Source organism: Scleropages formosus, chromosome 6 (assembly GCF_900964775.1).
Source record: "Scleropages formosus chromosome 6, fSclFor1.1, whole genome shotgun sequence".
In the NCBI taxonomy this organism is placed as follows: domain Eukaryota; kingdom Metazoa; phylum Chordata; class Actinopteri; order Osteoglossiformes; family Osteoglossidae; genus Scleropages; species Scleropages formosus.
In genome coordinates, this window is record NC_041811.1 from 23,597,654 (window position 1) to 23,620,872 (window position 23,219).

Sequence of the window (23,219 nt, forward strand, 5' to 3'; positions counted from 1 at the left end):
CACCACAAGTGAATGTTCAGAGATCACATGCTTTGTAATTGCAGGCCAATAAGTGAGTATTCAGATCACCTTATCACCTTTCAGTCCTGGTTCACCTGGATTTCCGGGTACCCCCTGTAAAATACCCAGACACACTGTAAACTCTTGACTGTTACTATCTCTTGCACTCTAATCTACCCCACTTGCCACATAAAATTTTTTTAATACTTTCACTTTTTTGGAAGAGCAATAATACTAATACATCGACCAGCAAAAATACTAATATTACTAATACTATAAAAAGTAATATAATTATTTAACAGTATATAACAGTGAGCTCATAATAAGAGCACAATGAAAAGAAAATGTCTAATATAAGATCTATGCCAGCCTATACCTCTGTAGATGTGTGATATTACTATTGTAACTCACATTTTAGCTTAAGATGACTTGAGGGACATTCCTTGTGCTTTCAGGAAAAACACTCTGCTTATTATTCTTGTGAGAGAAACTTATGGGAGCACCTGGACATTTTTATTTGTCTAACTCTAACAACAGGCAACACTTCAAACTGGAAAGGATAAATACCTTGAGTCCGCGAGGTCCTGGGGCCCCCATCTCTCCTGTTGGACCTATGTCCCCCTGCCATCAGAAGCGGAAAGTGAAAAAGGGATGTTAAAGGATGGTGCCATCATCTGCCATGGAGGGAAAATCAGCCATTCCCAGTTCTGCAGGAGTGCATAGTACGAACACCACTGCAGAACCACCGAGCTCTTTAACCTCAGTATGAATTGTCACATACAACTTCTCAGTGCTGACATTGATCTCAAATTCCATATATTATTTTCAAACAATCTTGATACAAAAATGCAGTCCACAGTGCCTCCAGAATTCACGAACTGGATCGTAAACAAAAAGTACTATGAATTGTTTTAGCTTCCGAGTTCCTGAATTAATATTTTATCAATGATGTCAATGGATTTGAATAGCATGACACTGGAGAAGGTATTGATGACATGTAAGTCTACCAAATTAGTTTTCTTTTACTAAAAGAAAAGAAACCACCACATGCGCTGCGAGATAACAGCACCTGGGTGGTGGGAGAGGATGTGGGTTCGATCCCTGCTCAGTCTGTGTGGAGTTTGCCTGTTCTCCCTGTGTCTGTGTAGGTTTCCTCCGGGTGCTCCGGTTTCCTCCCACAGTCCAAAGGCATGCTGTTCAGGTTCACCCATAGTGTGTGAGTGACAGAGAGAGTGTGTTCCACTGATGTATGGATGAGTGACCCATTGTGAGTAGTGTACCTAGCAGTGTAAATCACCTTGGTGAATAAGGTGCGAGGGCTGACAACACTACATAGAGTTCATTGGAAGTCGCTTTGGAGAAAAACTTCTACTAAATAAATAAATGTAATGTAAATGTACTAAGAAACATACTGAAACTGTAACAAAAAATATTTCAACACACTAAATGCCAGTAAACCCTCCAAAAGAACTATAGACAAGCTACGGTCAAAAATGTGGAGAAGAAACAATTTACATGACCTTAATTGTATAATCTAACATGAAAATGTTTCTGGGCAAAAAGATGCCTGTCTCTACACTCTGTAGTCTGGTCCAGTAAAAATGAAAGTATCCCACATATAATCATTTTGCTTGACAGATTATGTATCTTTATTTCATACACTACACTTTCTGCTTATATTTGAATAAATATTTGGACAGGAAAGAATGGCACAAAGCGACTGAGTCTAATTAAAGAGTTTGAGTCATCCTTCAGACACGCTACATGCTGAATACCCGTCTTGGCTCACATTGGCAACGAAAAGAGCTTCAAGCACGCTGCTCAAAGCGTGTCCAATTCAGCTATTGAAGTTAGTTTTGGGCTGATCTGAGGAGTATGAAGGTATTCTGGGAATGCACCAGATCAAAAACCATCTGCTCAGCCCCTGCTACGGGGGAGCAGATACTCACCATCCTGTTTCTGTATTGTCTCTGAAGCAGTGGGATGGAACAGGAAAGGTCACTATTGCTACCTGGCTGCCACCTTGGCACCTCAGTTGCCATGTTTTCATTGCTACCTGTTATCTAAAGTAATGCTTGGGTGTTCAAAAAGAAAGGATGGATGGAAGGGAAATGAGTGCCAAGGTACCATGCAGCGGATTTCGTGGGTACCTCTCTTGTCAGCGTTTCTTCCAACCAGGCACTACACCACCTGTTTTTACTAATTCTCTATGTCAAAACACCACCTGTTTTTACTAATTCTCTATGTCAAAAACTCTTAAACTAAAAGGTGAACAAATTAGATAAAACAAGTGGTGCAGTGCATAACTGAAAGAAATACCAACAAGAGATGTGTCCACAAGAACTACTTTACTTTAAACCAAGATGATCAATAATACTAATACTAACAATAACAATGACAACAACAATAATAATAACAACAATTATTATTATTATTATAACTGATGCCTTTTCTAATACTTACAGGGACATAGATCTGTTTGACAGTGTGCGTGGATACAAAAAATACCCACAGTACCTACACCCACAATGACTGCGAAGCCTTTCTATAGAATGCACAATAAGCAATTGAATCAGACTGAATCAGGACACTGCTAGTGAGGCTTTTAGATGACTTCAAGGATGAGTCACTGGTATAAGCTCTGACGGTAAAGTCTCAACAGCACTGTGCATGCCTTCAGGTGCAAATAATAATTCCCTTGAGCTGGACAGAGATAAGAGATATGTAATCTGGATTCATCCCTCTTCTCAGGACTTCCACTCTCCACCAAGAAAGCTTAAACATGGGGCAGCCATTGCTCGGTGACAAATGCATCACTCATCTGCCTTCAGAGAGCCGATTCCAGTCCAAATGGTTCCACGGCTCTGAAGTTTTGACTTCTGGAACTGTTGTGTATTTGTCAGTTGTGTTTTTCCTTCTCATATTTCAGTCCCCTTATTTTTCTAATCATAAATAAAAACATTTTTGTCTGTGTTTTATAGGATGTTTAAAGGCCTCCCCAGCTGTCTGTCAATATAGCTGGCACGTTATTATCTGTCTAACTCAGTCATGGAGAAGTTTCAGAACCACAAAGAGAACTAGGCATTATAGACTGGATGCCAGTCCTGAGGGTGAAAGACACTTGGTGTAACCCTCTAATTTAGTCCTTTGCCCTTACGCCTTATGACTTTGTGACATTGGCTTTCTTGCATGATTTTTACGTGTGGGGCTTTAAGATTCCGTTTGACAGGATAAACTATTAAAAAGCAAACAAAGTAAAATAAACATTTTAAAAATTAAATAATTGATATTAAACAAATTACATAAATAAATAAAGATGTATCAGTTCCAGGAGCGTCCCTATTTTGAAATATGAGTGCTTAATCAGCGTTCCTTATGAATGTTTTTTGTTTAAAAAAAAGTGCTTTAAATTACATCTGAAATAATCTCAGTATGGATTGTTAATATCCCCCATTGTTATAGAGAATGCATATGATACAAAACAAAAAAAAAAAAGAATTTCAGAGCATTCCCATAGAACAAACACTGCATCCTCTCTTGGTTATTTATAAACGCAAACCTCCCTTTTCCTGTAAAAAAAAAAAAAAAAAGAGACTGTTTACTCTGTCTGCCTCAGATTAGACACAGATTCGGCAGCAAGCAGTGTGCAACATTTTTAACAGCTATAATCAGAGGGTTTCCAACATCACAATTACTACCATTAAGGTGTCTTAGAATAGTGTAGGAGGGAAGGCAGACTGGGGAAGTATATAATCCATAGTTATTATGCGGCTTAGTGCCGGTTCGTAAATGTTTCAAGCTCTTCGAAAGCTTATTTTAAGAATTTAAAATGGCCCAGCTCCTCATTAGTTGTGAGTACGAACAACTACATCGTATTTAGATAGTCAAAATCCGCTTGTGCTTCTGAAGGACTCTGTCGTTTTGAGCCCGTGCATTGTTTTCTGTGTTGACCTTTATTGTCAGGTTCACACTTTGCAGAGAACACAGACATAACTAACCTAAGTCATAACATTTGGAAGACAAGATAGCAAAAAAAAGATGCTTATGGAACTGTAAACAGAAAACAGACTAAAGAGCTGATGTAAGAAAGCTAATTAAGACAGATGCCATCTCCATGGTTAGTGTTGCTTTGCTGAAGCTCGCAGTATCAACGTGTAAATCCATTCCTCACACATAACCACCACAATTCTGTGCTTGTACTTCTGAATTGGGGTGTTATTATTTTCTAGAGCAGGATGTGTTTCTTCAAAAACAGTCCTTGAGCTCAGCAACCGAACAGCACAAGCAAAGAGACTTTTACATGTTAATGAGTGTGCAGTGGCAGGTGTTAAGGGTTCCATTTTTGTCTTTGATTTGATTCATCTGAATCAGTTAATTCTTCTAATGCATGCTGTCTGCAAGATATGTTCTTCAGTGTGTCTGTTTATGCAACTGTTTTCAACTGTATTGTTTTTAGATAGTTGGGTATGTAGTTTAGGTATAGATTAGTTAGAACGTCCGAAGAATTAAAAAGACACGTTTTCAGATTTACAGACAAATGCACACTCATAAGTGTTCAAGGAGCACATCAATTGAGTCACAGACAGAAAGGCAAGCAAAGAGTTAATGGGCACTGATATACTCACAATGAGTCCAGGAACTCCATTAGGACCAGGGGCACCCAACTCTCCCTAGGAGAAAGAACAGGTTTCTAAGGTTATTGGCTCTATTTTAAACAAACAGAGTCTGAAGAGAGGCCCAGTGTTCCATGGGGGTGTGGGGAGGGGGTCGGTGGGGAGGGGGGTGTTTCGGCCTCTGTCCCTTGATAGCTTATGTGATCTGGAGCGCCCATCTCCCCGGCCAGTCTAATGAATGGGCCCTGCTGTAGGACACAGAGAGAGGCTTGTTGTTCTGCCCTGCTAACCCACTGCTACGTGCCACGGTCACTTCCTTTTCTACCGGCGGTCAGGATAAAAGGAAAAGTGTTTTTTTTAATAGGAAGAAAAGATAGCACCGGCCAGATTCATTATAACATGCTCTCAGCCAGTGCTAGAGGAAGTGTCAGAGTTCTAAAGACTCGTCACTCTTCTTTCTCCAGAAAGTTCTAACAAGGAGCTTTAAGTTTGCTTTAGGTGAAATGAACAGGAGTCAAGGCCTCTGAAAAAGTGCCAAGACTTTAAAAAAAGACGCCACTCTTCCTTGCCCATAACTGTCATCACATCACAGTAATGTAGCCAATCACAGGGCTAAGGTATTTTGAGGCTAAAAACACAGTAGGTGTGTATGTGCAATGACAATAACAGGGACTTATTTTTGACTGGGTGGTAATTGCACAGTTCATCCAGACTAGCACCTTAACTATGTTAGGAGGTTGTGAAAAAAGAAACATCTGAAAAAGCCAGCTAATACATTCTTGCGTTTAGGTTGACAATAATACACACAGCTACTGTCTGATGAATGAAAGAAAACTTTGTTTATGTTACTGGACTACAGGGATTAATAAAAAAACTACTATTCAAGACACAGCTCAAACTCCATTAGACAGAGGTTTAATAGCAGGCATGTATGAAGTCAGGCTTCTTGCTGTACTCAGATGTGAGTTTCTGGATATTTAAGCCTTTGTTTTGACAGGTAATAACAATCAGGGCAGATTCATTAGTGATTCAGGAGGAAGAAATTTTCTGCTGCATGTGTGGCCAAGCACTGGCTGAATGAAGCAGTAAAAAGTGAATGGAAAAAGACAATAAATTCCAGTTTAAATACACTATTTGACACAAGGAAAGCTAGCCTTCCAAAAGTGAAGAGAGGAACATTTAGGTAAGTTATTATTATTTTTCAGTACAATATTTTTAAGTAATTTAAGTGGATAAAGAAATCTTTCTCTATACATTGCTCACTTTATGCAATGGGAATAAATTTAAATGATATATAACAAGTTTCCTCCAGTATTAGATGTACATGTGGCATGGTACTTATAATACATATAAATAATACATTTGAAAAAATATCCTGGAGCCTACAATGACATGTTGTAGTGGATTCAGATATAGTGACACAATATTGCAAGTTTTCATTGCTGGTGTACATCTCCATAATCAGTGCAGAGGCAGTTACTTCCAGTGGGTCACTTACTGGCTCCCCATCAGCCCCTGGTGGTCCTCTCTCACCGAAATCCCCTGGGAACCCCTGGAAAACAAAAATGAGAGAAATGCCTTGAAGTCTTAGCATCCATATATACCATGTGACAGTATATGTAAATATACAAAAAATTTATACAATATCACTGTTAAAAATTCCACAGAAGAAGAGCTTTTCAAATTTGACACATGCTGTGTTCTTGACTATTTCTTAATTTTAATAACAACCTTCTGGGCATCTATGGGAATAGTTTATGCAGGTCCTGTGGGACGAGTTTATTAATATTCTGAGGGAGTACCATTGTGCGCTCTAAGAATTTTAAACGTATGTACAAAAGTTTATCAACACAATACTAATCAAGGAAAGAAGGAATGTGGACTTGTGCTTACAGAGCTTCCAATGCCTCTTTTCAAGCCTAAAATTTCATGTGGTGTATTAAAATACACATTTTTACCCAGGCAATGAAAGCAACCTGATGATTTGTCTTTCATTGAAAATTCTTTAACCAGTGTCAGACAAGACAGGTGATAGAAGACAACCTCAGCAGTTCAAATTTTGCTGCTGATGCAGAAAATTAAGGTTAACATGTTTTTTGTAGAGACATTCATTAGATTTCATCAAGATTCCTAATACCATTTATTCAGTCCACAGTCATTAAAATGCAAAATACACCCGGTTTTCGTGATGTACTTGCACCAACTATGAACAGCTGCTGTCGCTTGGAAGGTGTATAATCTTTCTATACCTATAGAACATCCACGAGGTCACCAAGCAACCATTTGTTGCTCGGTCTGTATAACACTGCTGAGACAGCAAGAATTATGACTGTTAAAGAAGATTGCAAAGCATTTGTAAATATGTACAACGTAGCTAAACACTGGTGCAAACAGGCATACTACTGGTTTGCAGGAACTATGCCAATAACACTGCTACAAATGGGAAGGCTAGCACAGCTCACTAAAATGCACTAAACCTACACAGAATAAACACACCGGACACGACCTTGCACACAAAGGGTCCTTGATGGAGGAACATTGATTGCTGAATGACTGGCAGCCCTGTGCGCGGTCCTGTCCAGCTATGAGACGAATGGCTTTTCAACACCGCTCATCTCTCCCAAAACCAGCCTCCAGTATTCTGCCAACACGCCTTATCGTTCTTGGTGCAGACTGAGTGATCTAGTTGACAAATGTAGAGCTGTCCAGTAGATTTCATTTTCGTTAAATGATGCCAGCCGATGATTTAACAAACAAAAAACTCGTAAAAAATTAAAAGTTGTGGCTTCATATTCTAGTTAACGTAATCAGCCGAAACACGTAAAACTTGTATCTCCTGAGGTTCAGCGTCAAAGAGTATACAGTACTTCAGCTTGTTATTGGAAAAAAAATGCTAGTACTCAGCAAGGAGAAAAGTTCTGTATAACAACAGGAAAAAAAATGTGATGCACAAGGGTAAGATGAACTTGGAGGTTGGGTTGCCATGCTCTCTTGTTCTACTTTCAAAACATTTTGTTGTCTGTTTCTTAGTTTTGTACGTGTGAGTTAGCATTTGTTTGTCCCTGCACGTATACAGTATCATCTAGACATGTGTATATTTCTTGTTCTGCTTGCATATAAAGCTCAGCTTTGTTACAGGCCTGTAGGAAACAAGCGAGAGAGAAGACATCTTCCCCGAAACAAGCAAAACCTTCATTCCTGTCAGACCAGCAGGAAATTCCATGGCCGAGTCTTTCGTAGCAATTTGGCAAGAGCCACAACCAGTGGCAGGGATATGCTGACAGAGTCCTTTTTGCTCTGGTTTTCCTTTACATTATATAAAAGCCTAAATCTGCACTATGCAGTTTCTTTCGCCATTCCGTGACTTCAGTACAAGGTGACAACATCTGCCTAACATTCAAAATATAAGGATGTTTTCTCACTTCACCTTATAACATGTATGGGTCCTGAAAAGGCCACAGACCTCTCTAGTGTTTCAAATGAGCCAAAAGAACTGTGATTTGAAAGGAGAAATGGAGTGCTCCAGGTTAGTGTCAGGGAATGGAACCAAGCCTTCATGTGCCTTCTGTGCCATCATCTTTCAGATTGATTTTAATGAAGAATGGGCTTCTATGTGTAGTTTCAGCTGTTCAAAAGCCACATTAAAAAGAGAAATAAAAGTAGGGCTCCATTTCCAACATGTCCGTTGGAAAATCACATATCAAGACGACAGCAAAAAGATAATTTGAACAGCAAAATTAACCATGTTAAATATTAGGACTTTGGTTTCACAAACAACTGAGACATTTAATGGGAAAATGTGTCCAAAAAATCTGTTGCTATGGTTACTGCAATCTGACACTGGCAGAAATGTGGAAAAACGGTCAATGCGGGTAGCCCTGTGCAAACACAGAACCACAGAACTTATGCAAATAGAGGGTAACTCTCAGGCTGGTGAAAATCACGGAGGGATTGGAAGAAATGGGTGTACACATCATCTGCAGTGAATACTCAACCTAGATGGAGGCTGAAATCATTTTTTAAAAAGACTGCAATTTTCTCTATATTACAATGGCTTGGGTCTCATTCAAAAGGTAAAAGAGGTCTTCCTGGTACTGCTGTCCAAATGAGTACCTCAGTACTCATGCCTGCAGTGGGTGTTCCAACCACAGTTCCCTCGCCTCCATTTTCCATTGGAGCCTTTGTTGCTACTGCATGTGTTTTCTATACATTGAAAGCCTTTCAGAGCCAAGCCATCCCTCACAGGTTAGATTCAGAAAAAGGAACTGTTGTGAAGTAAGAGACTGGCTTTAAGGTTTGAACTGAAGTTGTTGTGTTAAGATTCTTCTGCATATTGCTTATCACTGAAATGTTTCTGTGCCCAGCAGGCATAAGAAATAAGGGGGTTTCAAGTGATAGTTCTTTTAAAACCTGGTCTTGAAATATGACCTGCAGAGAGTGGTGAAGAAAAATTTTGATGTTTTTTCTGTTGTCTTGGGCCTGACTAGGATATACCAATCTACCAATGCTTCCTTTTGTTACAATCCCAACCAGTTTCTCTGTCACAGATTGGTCCAATTAAAAGAAACTCAAGGCAAGATTAAAACTGAGTAAATACTATTCCACATACAATTCTATATATGTAGTTCACCTGAAATATGCTGAATGGGTATTGTTTTGGGGTAGACTAATAGTAAAGCAAAATTTTGAAGTAACGTATTCACATGCAACATAGTCAAAGTGTGCAGAATCTGCTAATATTTTAGAAGCTAAATGTACCACTGTAGCCCTATTTAAGCAATGTGAAGAATATAGTTCCCTTAATATGTTAATTTATTACAGGCTTCCTAGCATGAATATTGTTTATGAGAAACAGACATGGCCATAGACTCCAAAACTGTATGAAGGCAGGACAAGCATCATTAATTTTCACTCCTGTTTTTCTCTTTCCAGTTGACAAATCAGCAGGATAGACTTGACTTCTGTACCAGTTAATTATTTACCATAAGACATTTACATTTACATTTATTCATTTAGCAGACACTTTTCTCCAAAGCGACGTACATCTCAGTAAAACAAACAAAAATGTCTACCTCTTAACTGAATGAATGTGATTCTGTCATTCAAAATTTCCCAAACCAAATTCAGATATTTCTGAGCCCAGCCCTACATGTTTTGTCACAATTCTTATTTAAGACTGCTGTCTAGAGGCCAGTCTCCACCATAAATCATTGTCATCTTTTGAAAACTCTCACATTCACTCTCACACCCAAGTAAATTCTGGCTTCTGACTTTGTTAAAGAAAAAAAAAAAAAAGATAGATATGGGTTCTCAGTCCCAGTAAAAGAAGAACTTTTTATAATGAAAGGATAGTGCTCTCTAAATTCTTAGTTAATTTTATTGTTGCATTACATGGATGCACACAGTGAGGAAAGCATAGAGGTACATCTATATATTGTCCCCTTTGGACAAACAGAAAGGGTAAACTATGCAGACACAGTTTGAAAAAAAAAAAAAAACACTCAGCCTTTTCAAAGTGATTAAGAGTCAACTACACTGAGCTCCTGGTCCAGAGGCTTTCTCTCAGCAATTTCCACAGCTTCCCTCTTTCTCTGACACTAAAGGTCTTATTACAAGTTGAAGAAAAACCTGGCTCAGTTTCTCACGGATTTCCGGCTTTTACTCTTCTATTATTTTCCCCTCCTGCCCTCTCTGGTGAACTCTGTGGTAGACTGAAGCCGTGAACCTCTTGGAGTTGGGTGGCTGCGAGTGGATTATCCTCACTCTGACCTGTCCAGTGATCTGGGACCTCTAAGCCCAAGACAGGCCTTGGAGGGGGGAGAGGAGAGGAGGCTCGGCGATAACTCTGACAGCTGATTAAACGCGAGCATCAGAGGACAGCCTGTGAAAGGCGATGAACCTCAGCAATGGATGGAAGAAACTCATTCACACTGCAGAGTGCGCATCCATTTGTCTTATTTCGCTTTGTGAAAACGGAAGTGTCAGAGAACTACTATATTTGCAGAAAGGCGGGTTAATGTAAAGGAAGTAGTTCAGAAACAAAAGCCATTCACTGTGCAGTGTTACTAAGAAAAAGTAGATGAGTTTTCCAGGTAGGAAAAATGTTCTGCCAGTAACATATTCAAGCTTAAAACACACACACACACACACACACACACACACACACACACACACACACACTTTCTGAACCGCTTGTCCCATGCGGGGTCACGGAGAACCGGAGCCTAACCCGGCAACTCAGGGCGTAAGGCCAGAGGGGGAGGGGACACACCCAGGATGGGACGCCAGTCCGCCACCCCAAGCAGGACTCGAACCCCAGACCCACCAAAGCGGAGGACCCGGTCCAACCCACTGCGCCAGGGCACCCCCCACTAAGCTTAAAACAATACTTCCAAAAAGAAATATAAGGCTCAGAATATTATATAACACTCCAAACTCTTTGTCTTACTCTGTTTTTCAAGAAAAACCATTACAAAAATACCCGTTATGGTAGTCTTCCAGAGGCAGGCTACAATATTCAACCAGGGTTTAAACTCTACTGTATAGAAAACATCAAAAGAAAAAAGTGATTCTGACATGTCAGAAAAGATTGCAGAATGTTTGTTTTCTTCATTTTTTTTTTTTACAAGATGTAATCACAGAAAATACCAATATACTTATGCTTGATCAAAGATACTCAGATTTATGGAACTACTTAGGGGGACTAAATGTCAGTTAGTAAGAACTGCTTAAAATGTCTTTTAAAATGTCTCCATTTATTGTAGAATGATAACAATGTGGTCTTAGTCCAGAGACTTATAGAACTGCAGAAGAGCAGCAGATAGTGGCAGCTCAAGCTTCTACCTTTGAACTCAGAGGTTGCAGGGCTGAAACCCACCTCTTACTGTACTACCCTTGAGCAAGATGCTTGCCCTCAACTGCCTTAATAAAAATTATGCAGCTTTATAAAAGTGTAAATAATTGCATAACATTTCACGTTGAAAACCCACACGCACGCACGCACACACACACACACACACATACACACACACACACATTGACTGAAGCCACTCATCCCAAGCAGGGTTGCAGCGAGCCGGAGCCTAACCTGGCAACGCAGGGTGGAAAGTTGAGGGGGGGGACACCCAGGATGGGACGCCAGTCCGTCGCAAGGCACCCCAAGCGGGACTCAAACCCCAGACCCACCAGAGAGCAGACACAGGCCAAACCGGCTGGGCCACCACGCCCCCCTCACATTGAAAAGCATCAGCTAAATGATCACATATGAATGTGATATGCCCATGACATCCAGTTATCCCCACTGCGACCACTTCTAATGTAAAGTATGACAGGGAAAGCAAAACATGATGGAAGGGACTTACAGTGATCGCAAAATATCACACTGTGCTAAAACAATGCTCCGCACTAACGACAGCCCACACCGAAAACATCACAAACGAACAAGTTTGCACTAAGGCCACACTGTATACACACAACACTAAACAGCGGCAAAGTCTCGTTTTATCCCGTGCCTGTGTTAGTGTTAGACTGCAGTATTACAGTCATTACAGAAGCATTACAACAAAGTACTGTGGTTACAATGACCGTAAGTTCTATGCACTCAGAGCAATTCAGTTAAACTTTATTTTTTACAATAACACAGTAGGTCTCCGCATAACTAGTCCTCATAAACTGGGTTTCTATTCTTTACCTATGTGAAGAACAATTAAGAACAATATAAATTTGAAAGATATTGATAATATAGTTATGGAAGTGATAAATTATCATGAATTGAACTATTAACTGTTTATTATATCTAGCCGTTTTATACTAACGTGCAGGGTTAAAAGTGCACATTCTAGCGGCCCCTATCAGGCCCAATTTAGGATTTAATTACTAGTTTGTCTTCATCAGGTATAGTTCTAATGGTGAATAACATCCGTTGAGCAAGGTTTTGTTGCCGTTTACAGCAGTCTGGGAACAATCAGGTCAGTTTAGAAAGTGGAACACCAGGCAAGCAGAAAGACAAAGAATTAACTATATGTGAAAGGACTATCATGCGGCTATTTTAGTTTGTTGAAATAACTACATCTCCAAAACAATCAGCTGATTACATTAATAGTGCATTCAAAATGCACTCTTATACAGGGTACTGGCAAAAGCAGCGTTTTGTGATCATTTACAGAGTAAGCAGCTGTTTGCGACAAATTGCTAACAAAATTGTTATTAGAAAAACTGGAATTTAGTGCAGCGGATAGCCATCTTGTGATGGACTATTAACTGCCTATGGCACTAGTATGCCCAGCAGCTCATAGGTCATGGGCAGTTTTTTGTTATGTTATGTATCATGTCTTGTTTAGTGGGCTCGTGGTAAGATGTGGTCTGGCTGTATTCAGCATATTGCACCAATGAGATAATTTCAAAATAATTGTTGCTGTGAGAACAATACATCATAAACTCTACTGTGCACCTTTATTTAGCAGGTACCTTTGTCCACGGCAGCTTTTGGTCATAGGCTTGTGCACCAATTTATGCAGCAGGGTATTTTAATAAAAGCAAGTGAGGGTAAGTACTTTCCTCAAGGGTGTTACAGCAAGAGGGGATTTAAACCAGAGACCTTCCGCTTGCAATGAGGCAGCTGAAACGCTGCACTGCTGCTGACCGTAACTACATACACTGATTGATTTTTGCTGTTAGTATAAAAGTCTACTTAAAAATGTGATAAAAGGGATATAAAATTATGACTCTGGCTAGCAATCTTGATACAAGCACCAAGATCAGCTTTATCCATTCATTAAAATAAAAACTAGAATGATGTCCACTTAGCAGATGGGGCCATAGTGTATTATGTGAAAGGTGAACATAGGCTGGGGGCCTACGTGTTGCAGACAGAGTTAGTGCTGTGCCAGCAGCTGGCTACCCGTCTTCCAGGAATACACAGGAGGCTCTGGCACCCTTACAAAGCAGAGAACCCATCCAGAAATGGGAGTGAATACCTCTCCCAGCCTGCTGCACCATATATAACCCTTCTGAACTGCTTGTCCCATACAGGGTCGCGGGGAACTGGAGCCTACCCGGCAACACAGGGCGTAAGGCCGGAAGGGGAGGGGACACACCCAGGACGGGACGCCAGTCCGTCGCAAGGCACCCCAAGCGGGACTCGAAAGCCAGACCCACTGGAGAACAGGATCCGGTCCAACCCACTGCACCATCGCACCCCCGATATCCCTTCTTTCACACTAAAATTAGCTGCTGTCCAATATGAAGAAACAGGAGAAAAAACAACCCTGTGAATAAGTGAATTGTCATTTGGCCCAACTGCATCAGAAATGATGCAGGTTGTCTCTGAAGGACACTTGGAACAAGACATTCTTGTTATACCACGTGTGAGGTAATTTATGCTTCTTTTCCACGGTCTAGATGATAACCTGTCTTTTTAGAATTTCTACTCTAATTTCCAGTTCTGAGCTACAGGGACACTGACACACTCTTTGATGGTCTAGACTACAGTTGCTTGTAAAGTAAGCAGCGAATGCAATGATGCATGGAAACAACAGGAGTGCTTTACTGAGGCAAAATACAAATACAAGTAAGAGCAAGATGGTTTATATTCACGTTCAAATTCAAATTCAGTAGCTGACGCAAACTAGAGCCACAATGTAAAAAAAAAAAACACTAGAGCAGATTTAGAATGATGCAATTGTAAAGAAACGCACTAATAAGCTATTTTAACAAAGACCTTTTGTGGCGTATGAAGCGCATTTGGAAAAGTAATACATAAAATATGTTTCCTAAAACACATTATTACTTCACTGAAAATGACCAAAAATACATGAATGTGGACAACATTTCTGGAGAGAAATGTAAAAGCGTCTGCTAAATGAATAAATGTACGTACACACACACACGCACTTTCTGACCCGCTTGTCCCATACGAGGTCGTGGGGAACTGGAGTCTACCCGGCAACTGAGGGCATAAGGCTGGAGGGGGACACACCCAGGACAGGATGCCAGTCCGTCACAAGGCACCCCAAGTGGGACTCGAACCCCAGACCCACCGGAGAGCAGGACCCGGTCCAACCCACTGCACCACTGTGCCCTCCAATGTAAAAGTACACACACACACACACATTTTCAGAACCGCTTGTCCCATACGGGGTCACGGGGGAACCGGAGCCTACCCGGTAACACAGGGCGTAAGGCCGAAGGGGGAGGGGACACACCCAGGACGGGACGCCAGTCCGCCGCAAAGCACCCCAAGCGGGACTCGAACCCCAGACCCACCGGAGAGCAGGACCCGGTCCAACCCACTGCACCACTGTGCCCTCCAATGTAAAAGTAACCCATGCAAAATAAAACATACTGCAAAGTATGTTTAGTTCATACTGAGATTTTTGGGGAATTTTCCAATATTTCAAATATATTTCCCTTCTTTGTGGGCAGGATCTGTGTGAGAAAAAACATTTGCCGTAACTGGTTCATTCTCCAGATCAGATGGAAGAAGGTGGACAATGTTTATGCATCCGACTGCTGCCTTTTCTTTCCTGCCTCTCCACAACAGGGCATCCTGAGCTTTGCTGGCTATAAAAATATCTCTGCCGAAGACAGTGTGTTGATCTAGGACGTTTAGTAAACAAGGCAAGCCATCCTTCCTAGCTCACATTTATTTATTTATTTAGCAGACGCTTTACTCCAAAGCGACTTCCAATTAACTCTGTGTAGTGTTATCAGCCCACACACCTTATTCACCGCGGTGACTTACGCTGCTCGATACACTACTTACACTGGGTCACTCATCCATTCATCAGTGGAACACACTTTCTCTGTCACTCACACACTATGGGTGAACCTGAACAGCATATTTTTGGACTGTGGGAGGAAACCCACGCAGACACAGAACATGCAAACGCCACACAGACTGAGCAGGGATCAAATCCACGTCCTTTCACACCATCCCGATGCTGTGAGACAACAGCGCTACTCGCTGTGCTACCCCAGAGGGAGGAAGAAAAAAAAAGTTGGAAAGAAAAGCACTGGAGGGCATCCAGCACCTGAATCATACATCAGCAGCTCATACAGTAAATTCCTTGCAGCTTTTGGGGCCATGTCAGGGCTTTTTAAAGAACAGAGGCACAAAAAGAAATACATACTTAAATTCATGCCTGTACAAAACTATCTGAAAAATTTAGATATCGCTCTACATTTTGCAGTCAAATCTATGCTTCATTGCTGATATGATGCTGATTCTATGAGAGTAACAGGTCTTTTTCAAGACTCCACCTGATCTTTGTGACCTTAATTTCAAAGCACAACATCCCACAATGCCCAGTAAAACCAGATAACCCCCTTTAGTGTGCAATAGGAAATCAAAATACGGTCAAACATAACTCAAGAAGAATCAGAGATGTGTTCTTTTGTTTACTGAGCCTTATTTCTTATTTGGTCTCTGATCCGCAAGAGGGCCATGTTAGACATCAACAAACAACTCAGTTTTTTAAAAAGACAATCTTACAGGACTGTTATCTATAAAGTATGTTGAGAGAAAACTTTACCGGCCTACCCATCTTGCCCCTCTTCCCTGGAACTCCAGGTGCGCCCTAGAACATGAGCCAAAAATGGGGGGATATGCAGAGGAGAACAGAAGGAGGGAAAGAAGGAAAGAAAAGTCACCCATTATTCAGAAACCATCAGTACGTAAATTAATTCTTCCCAGTGTCATCTTCACCATGAACTCCAGAATCATTCTAGAAGTGGATAAAGAGACCAGCTTATATGAGTAGACTGTTTTGATACAGACATAGAAAGCGAGTACAACTCCTAGCTCTAGCTTGGTCTAGACAAGTTAATGCATGGATTCAGCATTCAAATAGCTTGATTTATTCTCACGCCAATCTACACACCTTTTCTGCAGCCAGAGGTAAAGGGTGAAGGGCACAGCTGACTCTATTAAGGATAGCAAGATAATGTAGCCTGCTAGTGTCTGATGGAAGATGAGTCAGAATCTATGTAAAGGCCTGCCTCTGTTTTAGAGCCAGCTAATCACCAATTAGGAGCTTGATGTGTTGTGATGCAAAACAGGCTGTTATATCTGATGCTATGGGTCAAGGTAATTGTCACACACATTACTGATACGCAGTGTTACCTAGGCAGAAGAATATGTCAGGATAACTCACTCTTTCGCCGTCAGGCCCAGGAAGGCCGAAAAGCCCTGGGATTCCTATGAAACCCTGCAGAGAAATAGGATGGGAAGAAGACAGGCATGAGAACTTCTGTTTGTGGGAGAGACTGGGGGAGGGGTCAAGGCTTCTGTCCTTTTTTGTGGTCCGATGCAGGGGAGCGGGGCGGAAGGAGTGGGGTCCATGAAGTGAGGGGCAGGGCTCTCCATGAAGAACTAAGCCTTGAGGCAAGTGTATATGCCCATGGACTGCATGGTGCTGGCTTCCACGATGTAGTCCAAGGGCACATACCCTCACGCCAGGGATCACTGATGTATCTGCACGTGCTGCTCAGGTCAGGGACAAGAAGGGGGTTAAACATAGCTGGCAAAATGTGACAACAAAGTACTTTAAATGGGAAACTAACTTAAGCTAAAACCAGGAATGCTAAATTTGACAGGTCCTAGAAGTCAAGAAGGTCAGTGGCTGTGAGACAAGAGTCTGTCAGCTTGGATATGAAACGGAAATGCCCCAAGATAAGGGCCAGGGGAATAGTCATGTAATACAGTAGTGGAGTAATATAAAACAAAAAACACTAAGTCATGTAAATACAATGGGCAAAGGATTCAGTGATAGTTGTGATTAACTACTGTTGTCAAAGTCAGTAAGCTGTCCTTGACTGACAACTCACATGACTGAAGAGAAATAAACTACCCACCAAACTGGACACCATTTTCACTCAATCAAAATGCAGAGATTAATCGGCAAAATACTGGAGTCTTCAGGAAATCCTTTCAGCCAGAATTGCTTTTTTAGCATAAACCTGATTTTTTCCAAGATACACGTCAGAGATTCAAAGAGACTCCTGTTTTACCCAGTCCCCATAACTCACAGGCAGGGTTAAAGCCACCTCTTTGGGGTAACACTGCATGGAAAGCATTATTGAAACTGTCAACACAGCAGTTTTTCACCCAACCAAGGAAAAACACATTCCTCACTGACCAGCAAAAAAACAAAAAATAGAATGTCACATCTGACTTAGGGTAAGATGACATCCATGTACCAATAATCTAGGATGATGTTCATGTATCTAAGTTTTTTTAAATTGCTGTGATTAATGTGGGCTTTCTGTTCATACATTTGGCTTATATTCAATTAAATACATACGTGACTAAAAGCCATAAACATTTTGCAATTTAGCATTAGTTATTTTTAGATGAAGCGGGAAGAATTTTTTTGCTTGTGATTTTTGCTATGGAAACAGGAAACAAGGTCTATGCAAACCAAACATTGAAGCAATACCTTGCTATATTTCATGTTCATCATATATTGTAGCATCAGTTTTGTACTGATGTTTACTGTTTTTTGTATATATGAATCACTGATAGAATAACCAAGTGTGCTGACTCCTGAGGTACAGTGAAGTCCAATGAGTAGATAATTTAACAGCCTGCTGCTTTGCTGGAAACTCATAGCTGTCAGCACAGACAAAGTGATAATAAGCTTGTTATGTGTACAGAAATCATGAAACTTTGTCCTGTTGGATCATGAAATTGCTCCTGTTAAATTGCAGTCAAGCTTATGGATTTATTAGAGGTACTGGCACATTAAAACTCAGTGAAATATTTCATATATACAAATAATGGGACTGAGTTGTCTTGACACATTACATTGAGCAGATGGGGGGGGGGGGGGAGGCTTGGGTGCTCAGTGTCTTAGGATTGATATTGATAAATTCTGACTTACCCTCGAGCCTTTTGGCCCCACATTTCCTATGGGTCCAGGTAAACCCTAAAACACAGAAAAACAAACAGTAGTTGGACAGTAACACATCACACATTTCTATAAAAATTGCCCAAAAGAATGTACACAAGTAATAATGTTTCATTACTAAAACAAAAGCTAACATGACATCTGTGAATATTACCTTTAAAGAAGCTGCTGGTAGCTACTAATATAAATAACTGGTAGGTTACTTGTGCGGTTTATACATTATACAGTATGTATAGCAGTGAAAAAGGATTTTAGTGCGAGAAAGTATTCCATATCTGAATGAATTTTAACCTGCAGTACAACCTCATTTCCACCAGCTAATTCTTCTATTGCATGCAAGCAAAATGTTTTCATTCACTCTTATGAAACACATGGATATTTTTTTTTACATTTTAGTAAAAAGTACCACTATCAACATTTCATCAGCTTCATTTGAGTTGTTTCACCAGATCCTGCTTTCCAGTTCCAATCTACCAAATTATGCATAAATCCCCATATTTCCCAGCCAACTCTCACACACACACACACACACACACACACACACACACACACACACACACAGAGTCAATCTAATATAAAATACATGTACATATAGAGGGAAACGACAGAATGAGCATATCGGGACTGAAGCCACGGGAAAGAGAAACGCTCTCCCTGTCTTGCTTCTTGAGGAAAGCTGCACTATGTCAACAGCAGCCATCCCCGCCTATGAGATCCCCTTTCAGACCCAAGCTCCAAGTAGCTGATGCTGACATCCACAGCTCTCAAATGGCAGGGGGTGCTAAAGCCTAATCCATTAGTGTTTTTACCCATCTGCTGAGAACCTGTGGACAGCATGTCCATAAGACACACAAACACAAACGTACATCTCCTCCTCGAGTGCACTTGTAAGGCATGGAGCCTGGAGTGTGAGAGCAGGAGCTGGCTGCAGTGAAAGACGATGCAAACACACTGTGCCACTGGGCCAGAGGACTACCCAAGGCCAGAGCCAGTGTGCAGCTTGTCTGAAACGGCAGCTGTAAATGATTCTCCAGCTGTCGGGTTTTGTATTTGCAAAGGGGAAATAAAGCATTCCCTATATTGCAGTGAAGTCTGTAACTAATGTTCTGCCGGGCGGTTGGCAGCGTTTGGGGGACGTAAGGGTTCTGGGGGGGGTGGGGTTGGGAGTCAAAAAAGCTTTGAACCCCTTCTCTATCCCCAATGACATTAGCAGCAGCAGCCTTGGCTATAATTTATGGACTGACCTCTCAAAGCAGGTAGAGGCAATTATCAGAAAGCAGTACGTGTCTGAGTAACCTGAGAGCAGCAACCTTTGGGGACTCCTAGATTTGTTTTCATATTTCAGTTCTGTGTGGGATGTAAAAATGCTTCTTTTTTACGCCTGCCTTTACGAAAAGTTTATATGTGGAGCAGACCTGCGTAAAGGCCAAGCACAGACTAGATAGAACCCCCTGGGTCCCATTACTGTCCAAAATGAAACACTTCTCTTTCTGTTTTTAAGACTGATATTTAAAGCTTCTGACAACATGTCATCATCCTCCTTAGCATCAGCATGGGTATAGTATGTGACTTCAGAAAAACACTAGGAAACCCCAGCTCAGTCCCGAAGCCCACTCGCAGAAAGCGCTCACAAAGCAATCACACACACATCTATTTACCCACACACACATTTATGCACGCTCGATTCACCGATTCTCAGTTTAATACAATAAACGATTCATAACCACAACAAAACTCAAAAACATACGAAAGCTGACTGCAACTGAACAGTATTTGCACTTGTGTTTTTTTTAACGCTGACTAAACATTAAATATACTTTCTTAATGAGAACACTCCCACGAGGTCTATTTTGTGGAGTTTACCATCCTTTTGGGGGTATTTTCTCTCTCTATCGTTCTCGTGTGCACGCGCGCGCACACACTTCGTAAAACAACGCCGCCAGCCTCAAATTTAGCATTGTATCTCCAAGTCCTAAATGAAATGTCTGCTTTGTGTACATAGCCAGTTTGAGCCAGAGTTTTTACTGCACCTGCCTGCCAGGATAACCTTTGGCACCCGGGCTTCCGTCCGGCCCTCGAACCCCCTGAGGAAAGAAGGAAAACGTGAGAGAGAAGTTATCGATATTAGCAAACCCCCTGCTCTGTGTGTAGCTCCTGACAGGGGCTCTCCTACTATATGGACAGAAAGATAAACATTGAGCTGGCTCCCAGCACGTGGCGCTCCTCGACATCCACGCGTCTCTCCCCTAACAGCCCATAAAAGCCCTTCGTTTGTTCAATATTGTTTTTGGACGGCACTGCCCGGCCTGAAATAAGGTATTATTTTCTTGCTGGCTTTACAGATGTCTCGTTATATTTGTACCATATGGTCAATTTTCATTTGGATCCCGCCCTACCAAGGTGATTTACGTGCTGAGGTGTTCATGTGTAACGCTCTTTGACGTGATTGCAACTTGAACACAGGCTCCCATTCATGGGACATCCCTTCATTTTCTTTTAACAAAATGCACAAAAAGAGATTTTGGCCCCGGCATTGAAAAAAGGCTTGTTGATGCCAGGTTGGTTAGGCTACCTTTGCTTTATACGAAGATGATGGGGGGGTCATAGGTGCTTGCTCTTTGCAGAGGGAATCAGTTGGGCCCTGAATTGTGCTGACACTATAAAACAGATTAACCACAACTATTTGGCCCATGCTTCCCACTGCAGTCACATCCAGGCATGGATGTCCAAAATGTATTAGTGGAATTTGTCAACATCACATCTCTGCAAACTAATTGTTTGGGACTCTTTGCTGCTTGCACATCTACTGGTCATATATATGTGTGTGTGTGTGTGTGTGTATTATATACTATACGTATGTATATAAACTGTGTGTATGTGTATATAAGACTTGCGTAGCAGCAACTGGAAATTTTGGGAGCGATTTAGCATGATTATGTGACGCCAGTTTCCTCAGAGTTGGAGAGGAAAAGTCTTACAGCGGAACCCAAAGTAAACGTTCCATGTTCTGACTCACCCTTTTCCATTTATAGCCAAGAGGGATGAGCACCATCTTCTGTCATGCGGATATTGGAGCTAAAAATAAATGGGGGGGCTGGACAGTGCAAATGTGGCTTCTGGATTTTCCCATGGGGTCAGTCCAAGACCTCTTCCGGCAATGCTGTACTACTACTTTATTACTCGTCTTGGAAAGCAACTAGCTGCCTAGGACATATACCAGTATATGTCTGAAAAACATATGCCGAGTTGAAGTTCAAAACCAAGTCCAGCAGGGAAATTCATGAGAGCTGTCCTTTTTGAGAAATTAATAAATTTTAAACATGCACGAGAAATCAAAAATATACCATTAACCTATATAAAATGTAAACAATCTAAGGAGCCCTTTCAAAAACTAACTCAAGATTCATCTGTTGACACTGTGCTTGAAACAGTCCTGTCCTTCTTGCACACACCAGCTGAAGAAACACTATACCTTTTGTATCTCACTGCGTAGCCCACGTGACAGGCCACGTGTTCTGTACACTCAAATCCCTGTTTACCGAAAACTGTGGTGTCAACATTCTAAGAGTTCCTGCAGCACCATTTTGCCCAGAGATCAGGTCTCAATGTTGACATATTATGGGATGTTGATAGGCAGCTCTTTTGTTTTACAAAACCCACTTAAGCCACCTAATGACACACAACAGTTACTCACCGGTTCTCCTGGATGACCTGGTGGACCAGGATGGCCCTTTTGTCCCTGTGAAAAGAAATGTAAACGGAAGCCACATTGAGCTGAAATTTTTACTACACGCTGCAATGCAATAGGGAATTTATGTGCTTTCATCTATTGAAGTTTGCTTTATAGCAAATCACAACTCAAGAGTTTGTTTTGACTGATTAATAATGTGTAGCATATGAATAAAAAACTAGTCCCAAATGCACAGACAAACTATTATCACAGGGAAACATGTCCATTGGGAATGTAAATTGCAAAACAGCTGCTTGCTTTTCACTGATTGCAAAAGGCATATTGTATTTTGGGAACATAAATGATATCCATTTAAACTGGAGTCTCATTGCATCCAGATTGGGTGCTCGCATGAATTCGACTGTGGTATCACATAACATTTCGATTTTGCTGATGCAGGGAAAAGAAGCAGAACAAAGGATGGAAAATCAGAATCAATGGGTAGGAGCATGTTACAGGCTACATTTGAAAACACACTCTGTTCCTTGCGAGGAAACCCATCGTCATTTTCCAAAACCGCACTGCTGAGTAACACAAAGTGTGGGTCAGTTGTGCACAGTATGTCATCATACCCCGGGGATAAGCAACAATTTCAGGGAATGCTCTCTGTTCAATCGACATTCCCACACTCTTGTGCAGCTAACCAAATGACGGTTTTTTGTTTTTTCCCCCCACTAGCTAACGGAAATTTAAAAACAGCTACAAAATGTGTTGTGGCCATTCATACTGTTTAAACCAAGAGTTTAAATTCTTGATTTATTAGTGCTAGAGGTGTTGTCACTATGGAAAACAAAAGCCAGTGTACACCATTTATCACAGCAAATTATTTTCTGAAGAAGGAGAATCTTTGCCCTAGGGTAAGTCTGCAGCCTCCCTGTTTCAAAATAGATCATGTTTCACCCCCTATACTTATGTATTCAGGCCACCCCAGATGGTTGTCCCACTTCCCCATCTTGTAGTGATTGTAGT

At 41.2% G+C, this 23,219-nt stretch overlaps 1 protein-coding gene across 2 annotated transcripts in view; it reads right to left on the reverse strand.

The window, feature by feature from the left end:
- col27a1b (collagen, type XXVII, alpha 1b) overlaps positions 1–23,219 on the reverse strand; it is a 98,460-nt gene that overhangs the window by 37,224 nt on the left and 38,017 nt on the right. For both annotated transcript variants that reach the window (XM_018748439.2, XM_018748447.2), the window contains exons 8-16: positions 22,215–22,259; positions 20,551–20,604; positions 18,494–18,538; positions 16,766–16,819; positions 16,145–16,189; positions 6,112–6,165; positions 4,626–4,670; positions 568–621; positions 70–114 (exon numbers count right to left, since the gene is read on the reverse strand). In XM_018748439.2, the coding sequence (XP_018603955.1) occupies positions 70–114; positions 568–621; positions 4,626–4,670; positions 6,112–6,165; positions 16,145–16,189; positions 16,766–16,819; positions 18,494–18,538; positions 20,551–20,604; positions 22,215–22,259 (441 nt within the window). The remainder of the gene's footprint in view (positions 1–69; positions 115–567; positions 622–4,625; positions 4,671–6,111; positions 6,166–16,144; positions 16,190–16,765; positions 16,820–18,493; positions 18,539–20,550; positions 20,605–22,214; positions 22,260–23,219) is intronic.